This window comes from Ixodes scapularis, unplaced genomic scaffold (assembly GCF_016920785.2).
Source record: "Ixodes scapularis isolate PalLabHiFi unplaced genomic scaffold, ASM1692078v2 ptg003810l_1__unscaffolded, whole genome shotgun sequence".
In the NCBI taxonomy this organism is placed as follows: Eukaryota; Metazoa; Arthropoda; class Arachnida; order Ixodida; family Ixodidae; genus Ixodes; species Ixodes scapularis.
In genome coordinates, this window is record NW_024610359.1 from 29,255 (window position 1) to 46,615 (window position 17,361).

The 17,361-nt window shown below is 49.8% G+C and overlaps 1 protein-coding gene across 1 annotated transcript; it reads left to right on the forward strand.

Annotated features, from left to right (window-relative positions):
• The first annotated feature begins 341 nt into the window (after positions 1–341).
• Positions 342–1,826, forward strand: LOC115328736. Its single transcript, XM_029990116.3, has 2 exons — positions 342–496; positions 737–1,826. Exons 1-2 carry the CDS (start codon positions 342–344, stop codon positions 1,824–1,826), a joined length of 1,245 nt encoding a protein of 414 aa, XP_029845976.3.
• The last annotated feature ends 15,535 nt before the right edge of the window (positions 1,827–17,361 follow it).

Here is a 17,361-nt window from a genome sequence, read left to right on the forward strand (position 1 = left end):
AGAGTGAGTCGTTCACAAACAGAATTGCTTTCTTAATAAATACAGCACTCCCGACTTGGCTAACATCTTCTCTCAAATAAAACAATTGTACCGTCAAACTGTCCACTTAAACGGCGCAAGACTTGCAGCCTGAGTGTCTATTTCTTTACTTCTGTTGAATTTACGAACGCGTCCGGTTAACTCGGTGACGTCATGTTGTTGTTGTAGTCGGGGAATCGAATGCTCGACGCGCTCGGCCCGATTGCGTTCTTCTTCTGCGTGTTCAGATATTTTTTACAACTTTATCGTTCTGTTTTATTATTCAGCGTATTTCCTTTGTGGATATCGTTGAGGTAGTGTCCATGGCTCCATCTCCACCGCCGTCGAGACGTAAGCCAGCCGCCACGACACCTATAAATTTGTGGAAGAAGCATCGGCAAGGACGCAAGCTCTCGAGCGATTGCAAGCAGATGGTTCTTTCCGTGTACGCCAAGCTGCGAGAACAATACCCGGACAGGTTGAGGAACGACTTATACCAGCTGACGTCTGAGTATACTGGCGTCGGAGCACGGACAGTTGTTGCCATAAAGAAGGAAGCCATCACGAATTCCGGGCTCCTTCGAACTCCAACTGGTAAGCGCCCAAAGTCGGTTGGCACCCGTCGTCGCCTGGTCCAGTACGACTCTTTTGTGCTGTCTGCGTTGCGGTCCTGCGTGCACGGCTTCTTTCGAAGGAACGAAACTCCGACCGTCACGAAGATACGCGAAGCCCTCATTGAAGCGCTGAAGGATGATGAGGTCGCCGTGGAACCGAGTCCATCGACTGTGTACCGTCTTTTGCATGACATTGGGTTCGAGCTGCAGAAGAGGAGTCGCAACTCTCTTCTCATTGAGAAGGACGACATCCTTGTGTGGCGTGCGAAGTACCTCCGCTCAATCCTGAAGTTTCGAGCAGAGGGTAAGGCGATCTATTATCTCGACGAAACGTGGGTCAACGCCGGACACACCGTCAACAAGATCTGGGTCGACACGACGGTGCGTTCTGCCAGAGACGCAGGAAATCGCGGCCTCAGCACCGGTCTCAAAAATCCATCTGGCAAAGGCAGCAGACTGATTGTCACTCACGTTGGGGGTGACCAAGGCTTTGTGGAAGGTTGCCTCGACATTTTTCATGGAGTGAAGTCGGGCGATTACCACGACGAGATGGATGGCAACAGGTTTGAACATTGGTTTGACTTGTTCCTGACCAAGGTAGAGCCAGGAAGCGTTATTGTAATGGATAACGCTTCCTACCACTCAAGACGCGTGGAGTGTGTCCCCACGAAATCTTCAACCAAGAGTGTCATCCAAGAATGGCTAAGCTCAAAAAGAATTGACTGGGACAAAGACATGCTCAAGGTGGAACTAATTTCTTTAGTCTCCCAAGTGCGACACAAGTTCCTCAGCTACCGAGTGGACACACGTGCTGAAACTGTTGGGTGCACGGTTCTTAGGCTGCCCCCTTATCATTGTGAGCTGAATCCCATTGAGCTTATCTGGGGGCAAGTGAAGAATGAGGTTGCACGAAGCAACTCGTCTTTCAAACTAAAAGATGTGAAGGTGCTTCTAGAGCAGGCAATCAAGAATGTCACGAAAGACAACTGGACCGCTGCTATACAGCATGTTAAGAAGATGGAAAAGCAGTTCTGGGAGAATGACAGCCTGTCGGACAGAGAGGTTGCACCAATCATCATCGAAATCAATGCCGGAGATGTCAGCGACGACTCCTATGAAGATGAAAGCTGCGATGAAGTTGTCTCTGGATCAGGCCAGCCACACATTCCAGGTGTGGAGCCACTTAATATGTAAGCAGTGTGGCAAAGTATTTCTTCCATTGTGCTCTCCGGGAACTGCTGGAGGCCCACGTGAAGCCTTCTCTGCGTATAAGGCGGCCTGCCTGTGTGGGCTGACTCCCGAGATCTGGTATGCAACCCTGCCTCTCCGAAAACGGCTGCAGCAACACGACGAGGCGGCTTCGGAGGCCCACTTGAAGAGTTCTCTGAAAGCAAGGCGGCCTGCCTGTGTGGGCTGACTCTCAACATCTGGTATGCAACCCTGCATCTCCGAGAACTGCTGCAGCAACACGACAAGGCGGCTTCGGAGGCCCACTTGAAGAGTTCTCCGAAAACAAGGCGGCCTGCCTGTGTTGGCTGACTCTCGACATCTGGTATGCAACCCTGCCTCTCCGAGAACTGCTGCAGCAACACGACGAGGCGGCTTCGGAGGCCCACCTGAAGAGTTCTCTGAAAGCAAGGCGGCCTGCCTGTGTGGGCTGACTCTCGACATCTGGTATGCAACCCTGCCTCTCCGAGAGCGGCTGCAGCAACACGACGAGGCGGTTTCGGAAGCCTACGTGAAGCCTTCTCTGAAAGCAAGGCGGCCTGCCTGTGTGGGCTGACTCTCGACACCTGGTATGCAACCCTGCCTCTCCGAGAACTGCTGCAGCAACACGACGAGGCGGCTTCGGAGGCCCACTTGAAGCGTTCTCTGAAAACAAGGCGGCCTGCCTGTGTTGGCTGACTCTCGACATCTGGTATGCAACCCTGCCTCTCCGAGAGCGGCTGCAGCAACACGACGAGGCGGCTTCGGAAGCCTACGTGAAGCCTTCTCTGAAAGCAAGGCGGCCTGTCTGTGTGGGCTGACTCTCGACATCTGGTATGCAACCCTGCCTCTCCGAGAGCGGCTGCAGCAACACGACGAGGCGGCTTCGGAAGCCTACGTGAAGCCTTCTCTGAAAGCAAGGCGGCCTGCCTGTGTGGGCTGACTCTCGACATCTGGTATGCAACCCTGCCTCTCCGAGAACGGCTGCAGCAACACGACGAGGCGGCTTCGGAAGCCTACGTGAAGCCTTCTCTGAAAGCAAGGCGGCCTGCCTGTGTGGGCTGACTCTCGACATCTGGTATGCAACCCTGCTTCTCCGAGAGCGGCTGCAGCAACACGACGAGGCGGCTTCGGAAGCCTACGTGAAGCCTTCTCTGAAAGCAAGGCGGCCTGCCTGTGTGGGCTGACTCTCGACATCTGGTATGCAACCCTGCTTCTCCGAGAACGGCTGCAGCAACACGACGAGGCGGCTTCGGAAGCCTATGTGAAGCCTTCTCTGAAAGCAAGGCGGCCTGTCTGTGTGGGCTGACTCTCGACATCTGTATGCAACCCTGCCTCTCCGAGAACGGCTGCAGCAACACGACGAGACGGCTTCGGAAGCCTACGTGAAGCCTTCTCTGAAAGCAAGGCGGCCTGTCTGTGTGGGCTGACTCTCGACATCTGGTGTGCAACCCTGCCTCTCCGAGAACGGCTGCAGCAACACGACGAGGCAGCTTCGGAGGCCCACTTGAAGAGTTCTCCAAAAACAAGGCGGCCTGCCTGTGTGGGCTGACTCTCGACATCTGTATGCAACCCTGCCTCTCCGAGAACGGCTGCAGCAACACGACGAGGCGGCTTCGGAGGCCCACTTGAAGAGTTCTCCGAAAACAAGGCGGCCTGCCTGTGTTGGCTGACTCTCGACATCTGGTATGCAACCCTGCCTCTCCGAGAACTGCTGCAGCAACACGACGAGGCGGCTTCGGAGGCCCACCTGAAGAGTTCTCTGAAAGCAAGGCGGCCTGCCTGTGTGGGCTGACTCTCGACATCTGGTATGCAACCCTGCCTCTCCGAGAGCGGCTGCAGCAACACGACGAGGCGGTTTCGGAAGCCTACGTGAAGCCTTCTCTGAAAGCAAGGCGGCCTGCCTGTGTGGGCTGACTCTCGACACCTGGTATGCAACCCTGCCTCTCCGAGAACTGCTGCAGCAACACGACGAGGCGGCTTCGGAGGCCCACTTGAAGCGTTCTCTGAAAACAAGGCGGCCTGCCTGTGTTGGCTGACTCTCGACATCTGGTATGCAACCCTGCCTCTCCGAGAGCGGCTGCAGCAACACGACGAGGCGGCTTCGGAAGCCTACGTGAAGCCTTCTCTGAAAGCAAGGCGGCCTGTCTGTGGGGGCTGACTCTCGACATCTGGTATGCAACCCTGCCTCTCCGAGAGCGGCTGCAGCAACACGACGAGGCGGCTTCGGAAGCCTACGTGAAGCCTTCTCTGAAAGCAAGGCGGCCTGCCTGTGTGGGCTGACTCTCGACATCTGGTATGCAACCCTGCCTCTCCGAGAACGGCTGCAGCAACACGACGAGGCGGCTTCGGAAGCCTACGTGAAGCCTTCTCTGAAAGCAAGGCGGCCTGCCTGTGTGGGCTGACTCTCGACATCTGGTATGCAACCCTGCTTCTCCGAGAGCGGCTGCAGCAACACGACGAGGCGGCTTCGGAAGCCTACGTGAAGCCTTCTCTGAAAGCAAGGCGGCCTGCCTGTGTGGGCTGACTCTCGACATCTGGTATGCAACCCTGCTTCTCCGAGAACGGCTGCAGCAACACGACGAGGCGGCTTCGGAAGCCTATGTGAAGCCTTCTCTGAAAGCAAGGCGGCCTGTCTGTGTGGGCTGACTCTCGACATCTGTATGCAACCCTGCCTCTCCGAGAACGGCTGCAGCAACACGACGAGATGGCTTCGGAAGCCTACGTGAAGCCTTCTCTGAAAGCAAGGCGGCCTGTCTGTGTGGGCTGACTCTCGACATCTGGTGTGCAACCCTGCCTCTCCGAGAACGGCTGCAGCAACACGACGAGGCAGCTTCGGAGGCCCACTTGAAGAGTTCTCCAAAAACAAGGCGGCCTGCCTGTGTGGGCTGACTCTCGACATCTGTATGCAACCCTGCCTCTCCGAGAACGGCTGCAGCAACACGACGAGGCGGCTTCGGAGGCCCATTTGAAGAGTTCTCCGAAAACAAGGCGGCCTGCCTGTGTTGGCTGACTCTCGACATCTGGTATGCAACCCTGCCTCTCCGAGAACTGCTGCAGCAACACGACGAGGCGGCTTCGGAGGCCCACCTGAAGAGTTCTCTGAAAGCAAGGCGGCCTGCCTGTGTGGGCTGGCTCTCGACATCTGGTATGCAACCCTGCCTCTCCGAGAGCGGCTGCAGCAACACGACGAGGCGGCTTCGGAAGCCTACGTGAAGCCTTCTCTGAAAGCAAGGCGGCCTGCCTGTGTGGGCTGACTCTCGACATCTGGTATGCAACCCTGCTTCTCCGAGAACGGCTGCAGCAACACGACGAGGCGGCTTCGGAAGCCTATGTGAAGCCTTCTCTGAAAGCAAGGCGGCCTGTCTGTGTGGGCTGACTCTCGACATCTGTATGCAACCCTGCCTCTCCGAGAACGGCTGCAGCAACACGACGAGACGGCTTCGGAAGCCTACGTGAAGCCTTCTCTGAAAGCAAGGCGGCCTGTCTGTGTGGGCTGACTCTCGACATCTGGTGTGCAACCCTGCCTCTCCGAGAACGGCTGCAGCAACACGACGAGGCAGCTTCGGAGGCCCACTTGAAGAGTTCTCCAAAAACAAGGCGGCCTGCCTGTGTGGGCTGACTCTCGACATCTGTATGCAACCCTGCCTCTCCGAGAACGGCTGCAGCAACACGACGAGACGGCTTCGGAAGCCTACGTGAAGCCTTCTCTGAAAGCAAGGCGGCCTGTCTGTGTGGGCTGACTCCCGACATCTGGTATGCAACCCTGCCTCTCCGAGAACGGCTGCAGCAACACGACGAGGCGGCTTCGGAAGCCTACGTGAAGCCTTCTCTGAAAGCAAGGCGGCCTTGTCTGTGTGGGCTGACTCCCGACATCTGGTATGCAACCCTGCCTCTCCGAGAACGGCTGCAGCAACACGACGAGGCGGCTTCGGAAGCCTACGTGAAGCGTTCTCTGAAAACAAGGCGGCCTGCCTGTGTGGACTAACTCTCGTCATCTTGATTGAAGCCCTGCCACTTCGAGAACTGTTGCAGCAACACGACGAGTCGGCTCCGTTATGTTGCACAGAAATATTAAACACCGAGCCATGTTCAAGACGTCGTTCCATTCCCTTCTCGTCTCCCAGGCTAATATTGCGGGATTTAGCATGTCTTCAGCTTACACCGGCTTGTGTGCACGCATCTGCTAGTTCCTCTTAGATTGAATCTTTATTTAGGCAACAACATACAAACAGTCGTTGCCCAAGAGCTGACACAAAAGGCAAACAGAATTGCCTCACGAGGCGCCGCCCCCCCCTCCCCCTCCCAATCACAAACATCATACACACTTGTCGTACACAATATAACAGCATAATAAGGGTACAGCAAAGGTTACAGAATAGACTTGCACAGCAGAATTCAATTTTAGAACACCCCTGGCCCCAAAGACGCCAGAAATGCAGTTCGTTGAATGCAGAGTACACAGGAAGTGCCCGAGGTCTAATTGAACAGTGCAGGTCTACAGAATTTGCTTGTGTTACCAGTTTTTGGCTCATGAGCTTACATCACATTGTAAACCTAGGACACAGGACAAACACGAAAGGGCCTTTTAGTGTTTGTCCTGTGTTCATCCTAGGGATGTACAAAATACGAACTTCAAGAAGGTTATGAGTCGCAAAGATGCAGGGCTGTGGCACTGCAAACAAAAGCTGCCACAAGTACATTCGCTATACACAAATGCATGCTGGTGCTGTCCCAGAAATATTTTATAGTGATTCAAAGGATTAGACCTGCAATGAAGTGACATAGTTCCGTACTAAAATAAGTGGATGTGGGGCGGTCAGTTATAGTGCCCAGATGTAGTACAGCTGCATCTGTTTTCTCGAAGGTAAGAGAACTGGGAACAAACAATGCAAGCATTGTAACAGGAAACTGTTTTGGGCAGTACAGTACAATACCGAAATTGTTCGTTTTAGGGGGTTTTACCATGGGGGAGGGGGGAAAGAGAACAACCAATGCTGTCTATATCCACCATTTTATCATACAATTTTTCGACTTCGAATGCTACATGTCATCGCAGCAAAAAAGCAGGGGCTAGAGGAGCTGTGGACAGTGGCCTGCAATGAACACAGAACATGAACCAGAGCTACTATGAATGTGGTATGCTCCTTGTTACCAACAATAAACCTTGTAGATATACTTGCAGTTTTCTTGTTGACTGATTATATTACTATAACTGCTCATATTAGACCAACAGTATTGTATAAGTGCTCATATTAGACCACAATTCTCACCACTCCACATTCCCGGCTTTGATGCAGTCGACTTCAGCTGCAGAAAACACGTTTTACACTATTTTGAGAATCTGCTGAGTAATCCGCCTGTTACAGCAATCTGGCACTTTACCAGTCATTTCCAAATGCTGTCGGACATCTCGCATGCCTATCGCGGTGCAGCAGAGAGCCGTTCGCGGGCGTGGTATTTGACGCTGGAGAGACTGAAATCGCAAGCTACCAGTTCAAGAAGCAAACAATATAAACTTTTTCAACAAAACCGCGACCGTAACGTAAGGGCATGTCACATACCAGGCAACATAAAAAGCGCGAATGTTGCGCGGCAGCGAAGTTGCAAACGCGGTCCGCATGCCCGATTGAAAGCGATGGCGACGAAGCGCGACGATAGCTGCAAATCATGTTTTCTATGCATCACATTTCCTTGCAACTGTTGAGATGCCGGCCAGTGCGGTTTGATAGCACAGACTCCCGCTCTTTCGCGAGCGACCTGAGCGACCGCTACGAATACGCACGCCACAAACCTGCTTGCAACCCGCTGGCTGAATCAACTGTCAACATGCACTCTGACTCCTCCCAGTGGGAGTGCGGGTGAGGACACCCGGCACTCTGGTTGGTTGGCGCACTGATACAATTCTCTTTGAGGAGAATTCGCCGGTGCACAAGTTGAGGTGAAAAAGAGTATAGCTTCAATGGTGCTCTGAGGGAACGCCAACAAGGCCGACAACTTTTTTTTTTTGTTGTTGGTAACCATTTTATTTTTATTGTCTCTTTTTAATTTTGACTGTAGGCTTCAAGTTGAGTTTCGAGCTTCGTGTCTCTCAGTCGCTTTTTGTCCTTTTGCTCTAGAGTCTTCTTTTTTTTTTTTTTATAAGCAAACTTTACCACATTCGTTTTGGGACAACCGGATCAGAGGCTCTAAACCGGATAGCAAATTTGAGCAGAAAGAGACGAAAGTATTTGAGAAAGGTGAGAGCACAGGGGAGGGGCGAGCCTGACGGCCTCGGAACGGATTCCTTACCAAGGTCGCTCGGCTAAACTCATGGCGCACCCTCTCTATCCCTCAGAAAGGGCGAGAGACGTGATGAGAGAACAGTTACCCTCCCGTTTTCCCCACACAAATCTCCTTTGTGGGCGAAGAGGACTCGGCGTCCTTGAGCGACAAGGAATCCGTTCATTCCTAAGCTGACAGTACAGGGGGAGCTACGCGCCCGCCGGATCAGTCATCACCTACCCCGCTCTCTGTGCGTAGTTACGGGAAGGAGCGTGATCACGTGATTAAAGTTAGACGTGCGACTGGTTCACCGAGCACCTTAGCTTCCTCTACACTCTCAGCTCGGGGGTGACGGAGTCCAGCCAGCGAAACACACACAGAAAATGAGGTCGCGTTGACCAAGGCCACACGATAAGGTAGGGGTCGACTGGAGGACGGTGGGGACTGTTCGACTGTTTCGGGGAACTTTCGCCATCGTGAACAGTGTTGCGCAACCGGGAACTACAAACGGGCAGAAACAGCTCTTTTCTCCAAGAAAAAAGAATTGCAAGATGAACATGCGGATATCAGGACATCGTGGTGCCAGTTTTTAAGGTTGTTTTAGTGCATTTTATTGCTTAGCGGGCTGTTTTTATCGTGCGAAGCGGCTCGGCATATTCACCATCCACGCTACCTCTACTGGAAACGGCAAAAACGGGGGTTCTAGAGCTTTAATCACCAGCAGCGCATTTGAAACACGCGGATTGTCAAAACTTGTACCACTAAATATGCTACGCTTCAGAGTAACGGCATTTGGCGGTATTGTGGCTTAAAATCATGGTTGGCAGTTATGTGAAGCTTTATCTGAAATCACAGAAAACGCTTTTTCGTCCTCCACAAATGTTTAAACAGTTCGCGACAAAGCAAAGCTATATTACATGAGCTTCCTTACACCGAATTTAATGTTGAGGAAGTCGCACTTTTGAATAATGACGATCGGCAGCTATGTCTGCTCTGCACAAGCACCAAAAAGGCGGCGCCCACAACAATGTCAGCGAACGGAGTGCCGATACTCTAGACGCAGCTCATTTAGTGGCTCTAGTCAAAACTACACACCTGTGACCTTCCTTTGTTGTGTGCATACATTTCATTACTAGCCTCGACGGACCGAAGACGCGATGGAACGCCCTTCCTTCCATGTGAGTGACAAAGAGAGGACCTCTTGACCATCGGGGACATGTGTTCTTGCTACACAATGTACGCTTTGTCATGATCCGATGAGTTTGGACTGCGTCGAACTCTGTGACAGGAATCTCCGACGAGTCCAGCCTGTAACCCACAGAGATCGGCCCGACTGGCCTTGTACAACGCTAATTGTGTCTTTTTTTTATTAAAATAGACTGTTAGGGACAAACTGATTGGTTATTTTATATGTTCGAAGTCATTTTTATTTTATTTTTCCTGTTAAAATATCGGTGTCTTCTTGTCGCAAGATGTATGTCTAAAGCTGAATACCACAGAAGCGTTGGTTAACCCTTATTTGCCCAGATTCGGTTTGTTGGCTGGCAGTGGAGTTTAATTTATATCAACGCGCTATTTGAGTGTATTTGCCTGTAATTTTCTTTACTCGTCAAGTTTTTTTTACGTGCGTGATTTATTTGAAATGCATGATTGATTCAAGCGTTATGTTCTGTTCAGCTGTAATGTTCCTCTCGTATAACAGGCTATTTATTGAACTGTTAATTTCGTAGCACATTTGACACTGGTGAGCTGAAAAAGGCCAGCGATTTGGTTTATAACTTGTAAATAATATGAAGGAAACACTAGTACATTTGTAACTACATATTTCTCTACCGCAAATGCCGTAAATGTAAAGAAGTTTTTTTTCTTTTTTTCAAATCAACGTAGAGATATAAGCGTTAACCTAAATGGTGAGACTGTAATTAGCAGGTCTTAAGGCTAGATGAAGGGTTGAGGAACCCTATGATGTTTCAAGAATAGACCCCTTTCGGAATTTTGGCAACACTGAAAAAAAATTTAGCCGGAATAGTAAAACATCTAGCAACATTGGGTGATAGCCGCCATTACGCAGGGTTCGACCGGTCGGCGTGCAGCCGTGCAGCGTAGCCGCCGTAGCGTGTTGAGCTATGGCTTGTGCGGGTGTTTTCGCGATCAGCTGTTGGTCTAATGATCTATCGATACTGCCACATATAAGTAACAGAGAGGTGGAGCAGTTCTACAGGAGCCGGTCAGGCACAAACCGGTGCATGGAAAGAAGCTACAACTTCTTCGTCGAAGCATACGTGGTCCCCGCATCGATAAGGGCTAACTACTCACGGAACAGGCAAGTTCTTTTTTATTTTGTAGTGATTTTTTTTAGTAACATTCCATAATTTTAATACAGTTAATCATAGTGATCGCACTTTTAGCGTGGCCACTCCGAGCGACCCGGTACGCTGCCCCCGTCGTGAGCTTGTCGTTCGGTAACAGCCGAGAACTCGCTCGTTTCGTTTTTCGTACCCCTCCAATAAACTTACGACCGCGTACCAGTAACTGCAAAAGGTGCCTCACGAGTCACAACCTTGAGTGTTCAAGAAATCGCAATCGCAAATCGTACAGAACAGCAGAAAAGGTAGTATGGGTTGGTGGAGCAGCATTTTAAATTCCTTCCTCGGTCACCTTTTAAAGACTAAGAAATTAAGCGGTTTATGGCATTGCTACAAAGTAGACTTTCCAGAAGCACTGATGTATGGGGTTTATTTCACGGTGTTTGTAAACGTACCACGTTTGTTTGAACCCACCCGAATGCGACATAGAAAAAAAAAGTGTGCTGGAACTGATTTTTATTTGCACAGAAAATATGCACAGGTGTTTGAGTGTCAAACCGGTGTATAATTTTTTTTCATCCCATTCAGTGCAGAAATTTTCTTCATCAAGGGTTCCTGCTACCGAAGCAAGAAGGCACAAGAACAACATACAATCTGTTCAGGAATAAAAACCGTTGAACAGAATAACAATTGTTGAACATGCTCTAAACACCAACTCTTTGGCTGCATTCTCACAAACTTCCAAACTGATTTGTAGCGTAACGTCCCTAAACGTCTAGCGGTACGGCCTTGGCACTCTGTTCAGGCCACCACTCCAAAAGTTCCCACGATCGCAAGGCGGGTTCGAGTGATCTTCAGATTCGGTGTACACTGCATTTAGTCTGTACACCCCCTCCACCCGACGTCTGTTTTCTGGAAAACTCTTTACCGGCGTGAGTAAAGGAAACGAACTTGCGGAAGAAGTAATCATGCATCTACACGCCGAACACGTACCTAAAATGGCCTCGGTTGCAGTGAAGAAGCACTGAAGGAGGGAGCCGCTCGCGTATGCGAGCCGCCCACTGAACCGCGACCGTAGCTCTCTAGTTAAAGACGCGGCTCTACACACGGCCACACTACTACAACATATAATCGTTTGCGATGCTTCCGCTTACGGATGATAAGAGCGTTTTCTTGTCTAACCGGTGAAAGTTTTGTAAACGCGAGGACTCGGTTTTTCTTTTTGAACACTTTAGAACTTGTCTGACACGAGCCTTTTTTCCGTCTCCGTCAACGTATCCATCCTGCGTACACAAAGGTACACTTGCACAGACTGGGACTCAAAGTGTAAGCAGCACCGTTGTAGGCGGTAAGATGCAGGCGGTTCTGGCGGGACCCCTGCGTGATGGCGGCGGACCTAGTTGCAGTTGCGTGCAACAGGTGGCGCTCTACTCCGAAAGGGGTCTATAGGGCTAAACAATTTATGGATTAACCTTTCTACTATTTGATTAATTTCTTTAATCACTATCAATATTTAATACTAGATCGGTTGAGCTCTGAGTTAGGACAAGTCGGGCGAACAAAACAACAGTTAACGCCTATGCCGGGTTGCTGGAAACTGCGTCTCAGCTGAGACTAGGGAAAGCACTGTCAAAGCCAGCGCAAAAGCTGAGCGCGACTCATACCTCGTCTCAAGACGCACGCGCCCCACCCTTTGCAGTGCTTTTTTTCACCCATTGTCGGCTGGGGCGCTGATTGCAGCAGGCCGGCCCAGGTGTCTTACTTGCTCATCTATTTGTTATATAAGGCAGTACTGCTATCTCCTAGAATACTCAAGTTTATTGTATACAAAATAACGAAAAATATTCGCTGGAAACGAAAGTTTTCATTATAGAAATGTAAACATTAAAAGAGTCGGCAGGCCTTTTTGAGATTTTATGTTAGAGAGCAACTGAATCGATTAATCGAACAGTTGATTAAAGGGTGACGAATAATAAAGCTATATATATTTTTTATTTCGATATTCATAATTGACAAGGGTAAGAGAGAACTGACAGTGACTGAAAATGAAAGGTAAACGAATATTTAAAATTACAGTGGTATGAGGTGGCCTAGTGGGAACTGGCATTTGAATTGAGGCCCTCGCTTCTGCTTCTTTTAGAACTGTGTGCCCAGAACTCTGCGTGGGATCCCATCACGTTTTTGCCCGGTTCACAGCTTGCAGGGGTGAATCCTGGCACTCATTTTTGCTTTAATTTGTCTTTAATTGTAATACTTAATAAAATGTATTGACGGTACACTTTGAATTGCATGCTTCTATATTTACCTGGATGCGATAAAAAAAATTCCACAGTGAATGTGGCTTGTTTACTGCAGCTTTCTTTTCAGATGTATATGTAGTGTTCAACTGCCCACTACAAATACATCTGAAAAGAAAGCTGTATGTCCGCTAAAATGGCTGCCGATAATAGTACAACCCGGTCTTGAAATCAGATGCCAAAATTTAAAAAGCCAGGGCATAAGGTTGGGAGCTAATATTGGATAAGCCAGTGATTAAGGTTTGATGCCAATATTGGTTGTAGGATTCACAATCAGTAGTGGTCCAATGATGGCTTAGGTGTTGGTGAAATTGTGGCCCAACGTTGGGCTTAAATTTTGGTTAAAAGGCGGTCGAACCATGGCATAAATGATGGTCCAATATTAGCCTAAATATTGGTTGAATCGTGGTCCTACATTGGCATTAGTTAATGGTTCAACGTTGGATCGGGTAGCGGTTTCGAGAAAATCAACATTAGGCCAACATTGGAGCCAATGTTTGCCATTTGCAGCCCTATTTGGTCAAACAATGGTGTGCTGCTTGGAAGTTGGGGCGCAGTAATCGTCTAAAAGATAACACACTATGTTTCTTTTTTTTTTTTTTTTGAAGTGTTATGTGTTCTGTCGTCTGCTCTCAAGCACGTCCTCGCTGGACTGAATCATCGGTCTTCCTCGCGCAGATTCCGTCTGCGACGCAGGTGACTTCTACAGTCATTATACAGAGCTGTGACTCTAGCGTGCAGTGACTTCCAAGCATGCTTTGCCATCCGTGATCCCTCAGTTTTAGCAGACCGTTTTTGCACCTTCGATACGATACTTCAGCGGTGCGATCGGCCATGGAGTAGTTATGCCTGGGCGCGTAACGGGCCGGCTGGAACCACGGCTACTCTTTTCGAACCGATTACAAAATTTTGATTCCGGTGTCGTAGCGGGACTCAACAGTTTTAATCATGACTGAAAGTAAGCATCTTGCTGTCCTTTAGCTGCGGCAAGTATATTTGAGATTGCTAAAATTCGCGATAGAAAGAAATGAAAAAAAAATAATAATAAAAGCACGAGATGTGCATTCTCGTTTTTTCTATTTTTATTCCTAAAAAGTTGACGCAAAATACCTCATGCGTCCATGGCCTAGCGAATGAGAGGGCTACTACTTTGGCCTACCTAGCGAGTGGATTTTCAATTAAAAATATAAAGGAAACCAACCCGTCCTGGGTTTCTAAACCCAGGACGGGTTGGTTTCCCTCATATTTTTCCTTATGAAAGTTTTGCTAACAAACTGTGCGTTAAAAAGGAAAAGAAAAAAGAAAAACAGGTTTCCAAACTAAACTTGTCCGACCAAACAGGTCCCCAAACAGAAAGGAGCGAAAACAGGGCGCGCCATCTATCGGTCTTCTTTTCAACGAATTTTCGCGACGCCGGAGTAGCCACGCGTGTGCTGATCACTCTAATCCCCACACCCGTTCTCGGCCCTTTCGCCTCCCTTAGCCTTGCCGCCGTGCCCGGCCTTCCCCCCTTTTTCGGCCTTGACACCCCTCCCGGCCCCTTCGCAGCCGCCGGCCTAGCCCCTGCACTCGGCAGTTCCGGCTCGCTCGGCCCTAATCCACGCTTGGCCCTTCCGCGAGGGCCGGCCGAACTGGTAGTGACCCTCCCAACCACACTCTACAGATAAACTCCTTTGTTGCAGACATTTCAAACCGGATGGATACAAAAGGTACAAAACAACCCACACATGAGACGAGGACTTAAAAATGGGACACTGCGGATCATCGCAGTGACCTTGACAGAGATATGTCCCAAATTATCCTAACAATCGCGTCAAAGCGCACAAAAAAACAAACAAAAAAACACACAGGTGGCCTCTAAACCGTGGCGACGCACCCAAACAAAAAAACAAAAAAAAACTTTTGTTTTCTTCTTTTTCCTTTTCTTTCCCCTTTCCTTTCTTTGGGAAAACACACCCAAGTGGTCTCGAAATCGCGATCACAAGCACATTTAAAAAAAAAAAAAAGAAAAAAAAATTTTTTGATGTATATACACATATACATTGTCTCTCCCCCCCCTTCTTCTCGTAAACCGAATGCGTTCGTTCAAAGTCTGAGAAACTTTTTGGAGTTGCGTCCAAGTTGCATCGATGCTTGGCTTATGCAGTTTCCGATAGAACTTATTCTTATTGTTTCTTTAACGACCCTCTTAATGTCATTTCGCTCTTTATGCAGAACTTCTGTCTCTGACCAATGCGCATTACAATTATTGCATTCCTCTATGTGCTTTGCTATTTCGGAGTTCGGCGCATGCGTGCGTACATTTCTCTGGTGTTCTAGTAACCTGTCATTAAGGCATCTTGAAGTTTGTCCCACGTACCTAAATCCACATGTCAACGGAATCTCATATACTACACTCTCTTTGCAAGGAACTGACGGATGCTTGACGTACAGTCAGGCACAGTCAGCGGTCCACTAGAAAACATTGACTGCCAAACAGGGTTACATTGATGGATTTTTCCTTCGGGACGTAGGGTAATAAGAAACATTCGTAGGGAAATGTAGGGTTTTCTGGACGCTGCCGTGGGGTATTTTCGAAAAATAGGTTGGCAGCACTGGTCAGTTTAGTTTCTTCGCTCTCGTCGGGCGGTCGGTCGGCGCTTGACTATGGTGCCTGGAACGCGTCTCCGATTGTTGTGTTTACCGGGTTCAAAAAAGTGGTCCCTCGATTTCCGCCTGATGACGTCATAGAAGTGTCATGCTGTCGTCTGTTGCGACCCTGGCGGCGCCCCAACAGTTGTGGTATAAGTGGCAGACGCCTGTTCTGCTGCAGTTCGCTTTCCACTGTGACAGTTGACGGAAGCTGGAGCGGCCGGAAGTTGGGACGCCTAAAGGGACGCTGTGACGAGAGTGACACACGCGTTCGCTCGTGCTTTTCGCCAGCATTTCTACGGACAACCGCCAGGATCGCGACAGGCAACACCATGACACTCGCGTCATTTGTTGCCACATTGGGACCACTTTTGATGTATGGGAGGGATAGGACGCTAAACACACCAGTCGAAGACGCGATCCAGGCACCATAGCTTGACCCTGCACTTTGGCTCGGCATCTGGATGCGCTTGGACAACTCGGATACCGCTTGCCCACCGGAACTGCCCGATGCACTCCAACACTGGATACTGTGCTTGTGCGTGCTGTGTGTGTGTGTTCCGTGCACCGTGTTTGGTGACGACGCGCGCCTTGGATTCATTGTCTGTTGCAGTCAGCGGCAGCGCGCAGCGCTTCGAGAGTTTCGGTTCTTCTCTGCTCCCGTCGGACTGCCGGCCGGCGGCGACGTTCGCGCTGCAAGCGCACGGATACTGACGCGCCCATCGTTGCCCTGGATGGATACCCACTGACCTCGGCTTTGAATCTTTATATAGTGTGAAGCTGCCGACCCTTTCATTGCAGTTTGGCTCGGCATTTGGATGCGCTGGTGTGCTTGGTGACAATAGAGAGTTTTAGTAGATCGTTTTCATTTTCCGCTCCGCTCTAAGCTGTCGAACAGCGCATGCGCAGCCCGCTACGCTGGGATGCGGAGCGGAGCTCCTGAAACTTGTTTTAGTAGACCGTTTTTCTTTCACCTTGGAGCGTTTTGAGCGTTGGTATTGAGAGCGATCAAAAAAGCCGCGTACACGGCCCCACACGCGGCCGTTAACAGTACTACTGAAATAAGAAAACAAAATGTGAACAGAAAGGGCGTGACAATAGCATGTTTATGAAAGAGGGTAAAATGGGGCTAAGGGCATGGTAAAGTATAGAAAACAAAAAGGAACCACGGGCGTGCACCCGGACAACTGACGTATCGACGGGGGGGTGGGGGGGACCTTGTACGGGTAAAAGGGAAAAATTAGATGTCTTATTTTTTTAGACAAGGAAGACGAAAAGAAAAGATTCAAGAAAAGAAAACAAAGAAAAAAGAAAGCTGCATGATTGCAAGGTATACAAGGCTGGGCTAGCAAGTCGATATAATGCAGCACCGTAGTTCTCTGCCAAGTAAATTTTTACTGGCCAGGTTAAGCTGGCGAGAGATCGAAGATGTGGTTTGTCTGAGGAATGCCAGGAAGCGCCGTAGTTTTCTCTCGAGACGTGGGCTGTTGGACATCGGCAATATGCAAGACGAAACCTTCAGGAGGCAGTTTCGCTTCCATAAGGAAGACCTCGCTGCTCTGCAATCGGGCCTGCAGATACCAGCGACCATCACATCGGCGCAGGGTGTTGCTGTGCCCGGTGACGAAGCGCTGTGTATCGTTCTTCGCCGACTGGCGTATCCGAACAGGCTCTTCGACCTCGAAGGAGTGTTTGGTCGGCACTCATCGACGCTGTCGAGCATCTCGAACATCATCATGAACCACATCAACGAGAGGTTCGGCCACCTGCTTAGCAACATGAATAATCACAGCTGGTTGACCCTCGCAAAACTGGAGATGTGCTCGCAGGTAAGACCGCTCTTCAGCACATCTGTTTGGTAACCGGACAAAAGCTCACCGGACAAAAGCTCACCCGTTTTTTTACAGACCCGGACAAAAGCTCACCCGTTTTTTGACAGACCCAGGCAAAAGCTCACCTCGATTTCTTTTTTTTTTTTTTTCATACCCGGGCGAAACACGGGCTGAAATAAAGGGCGGACGCAAT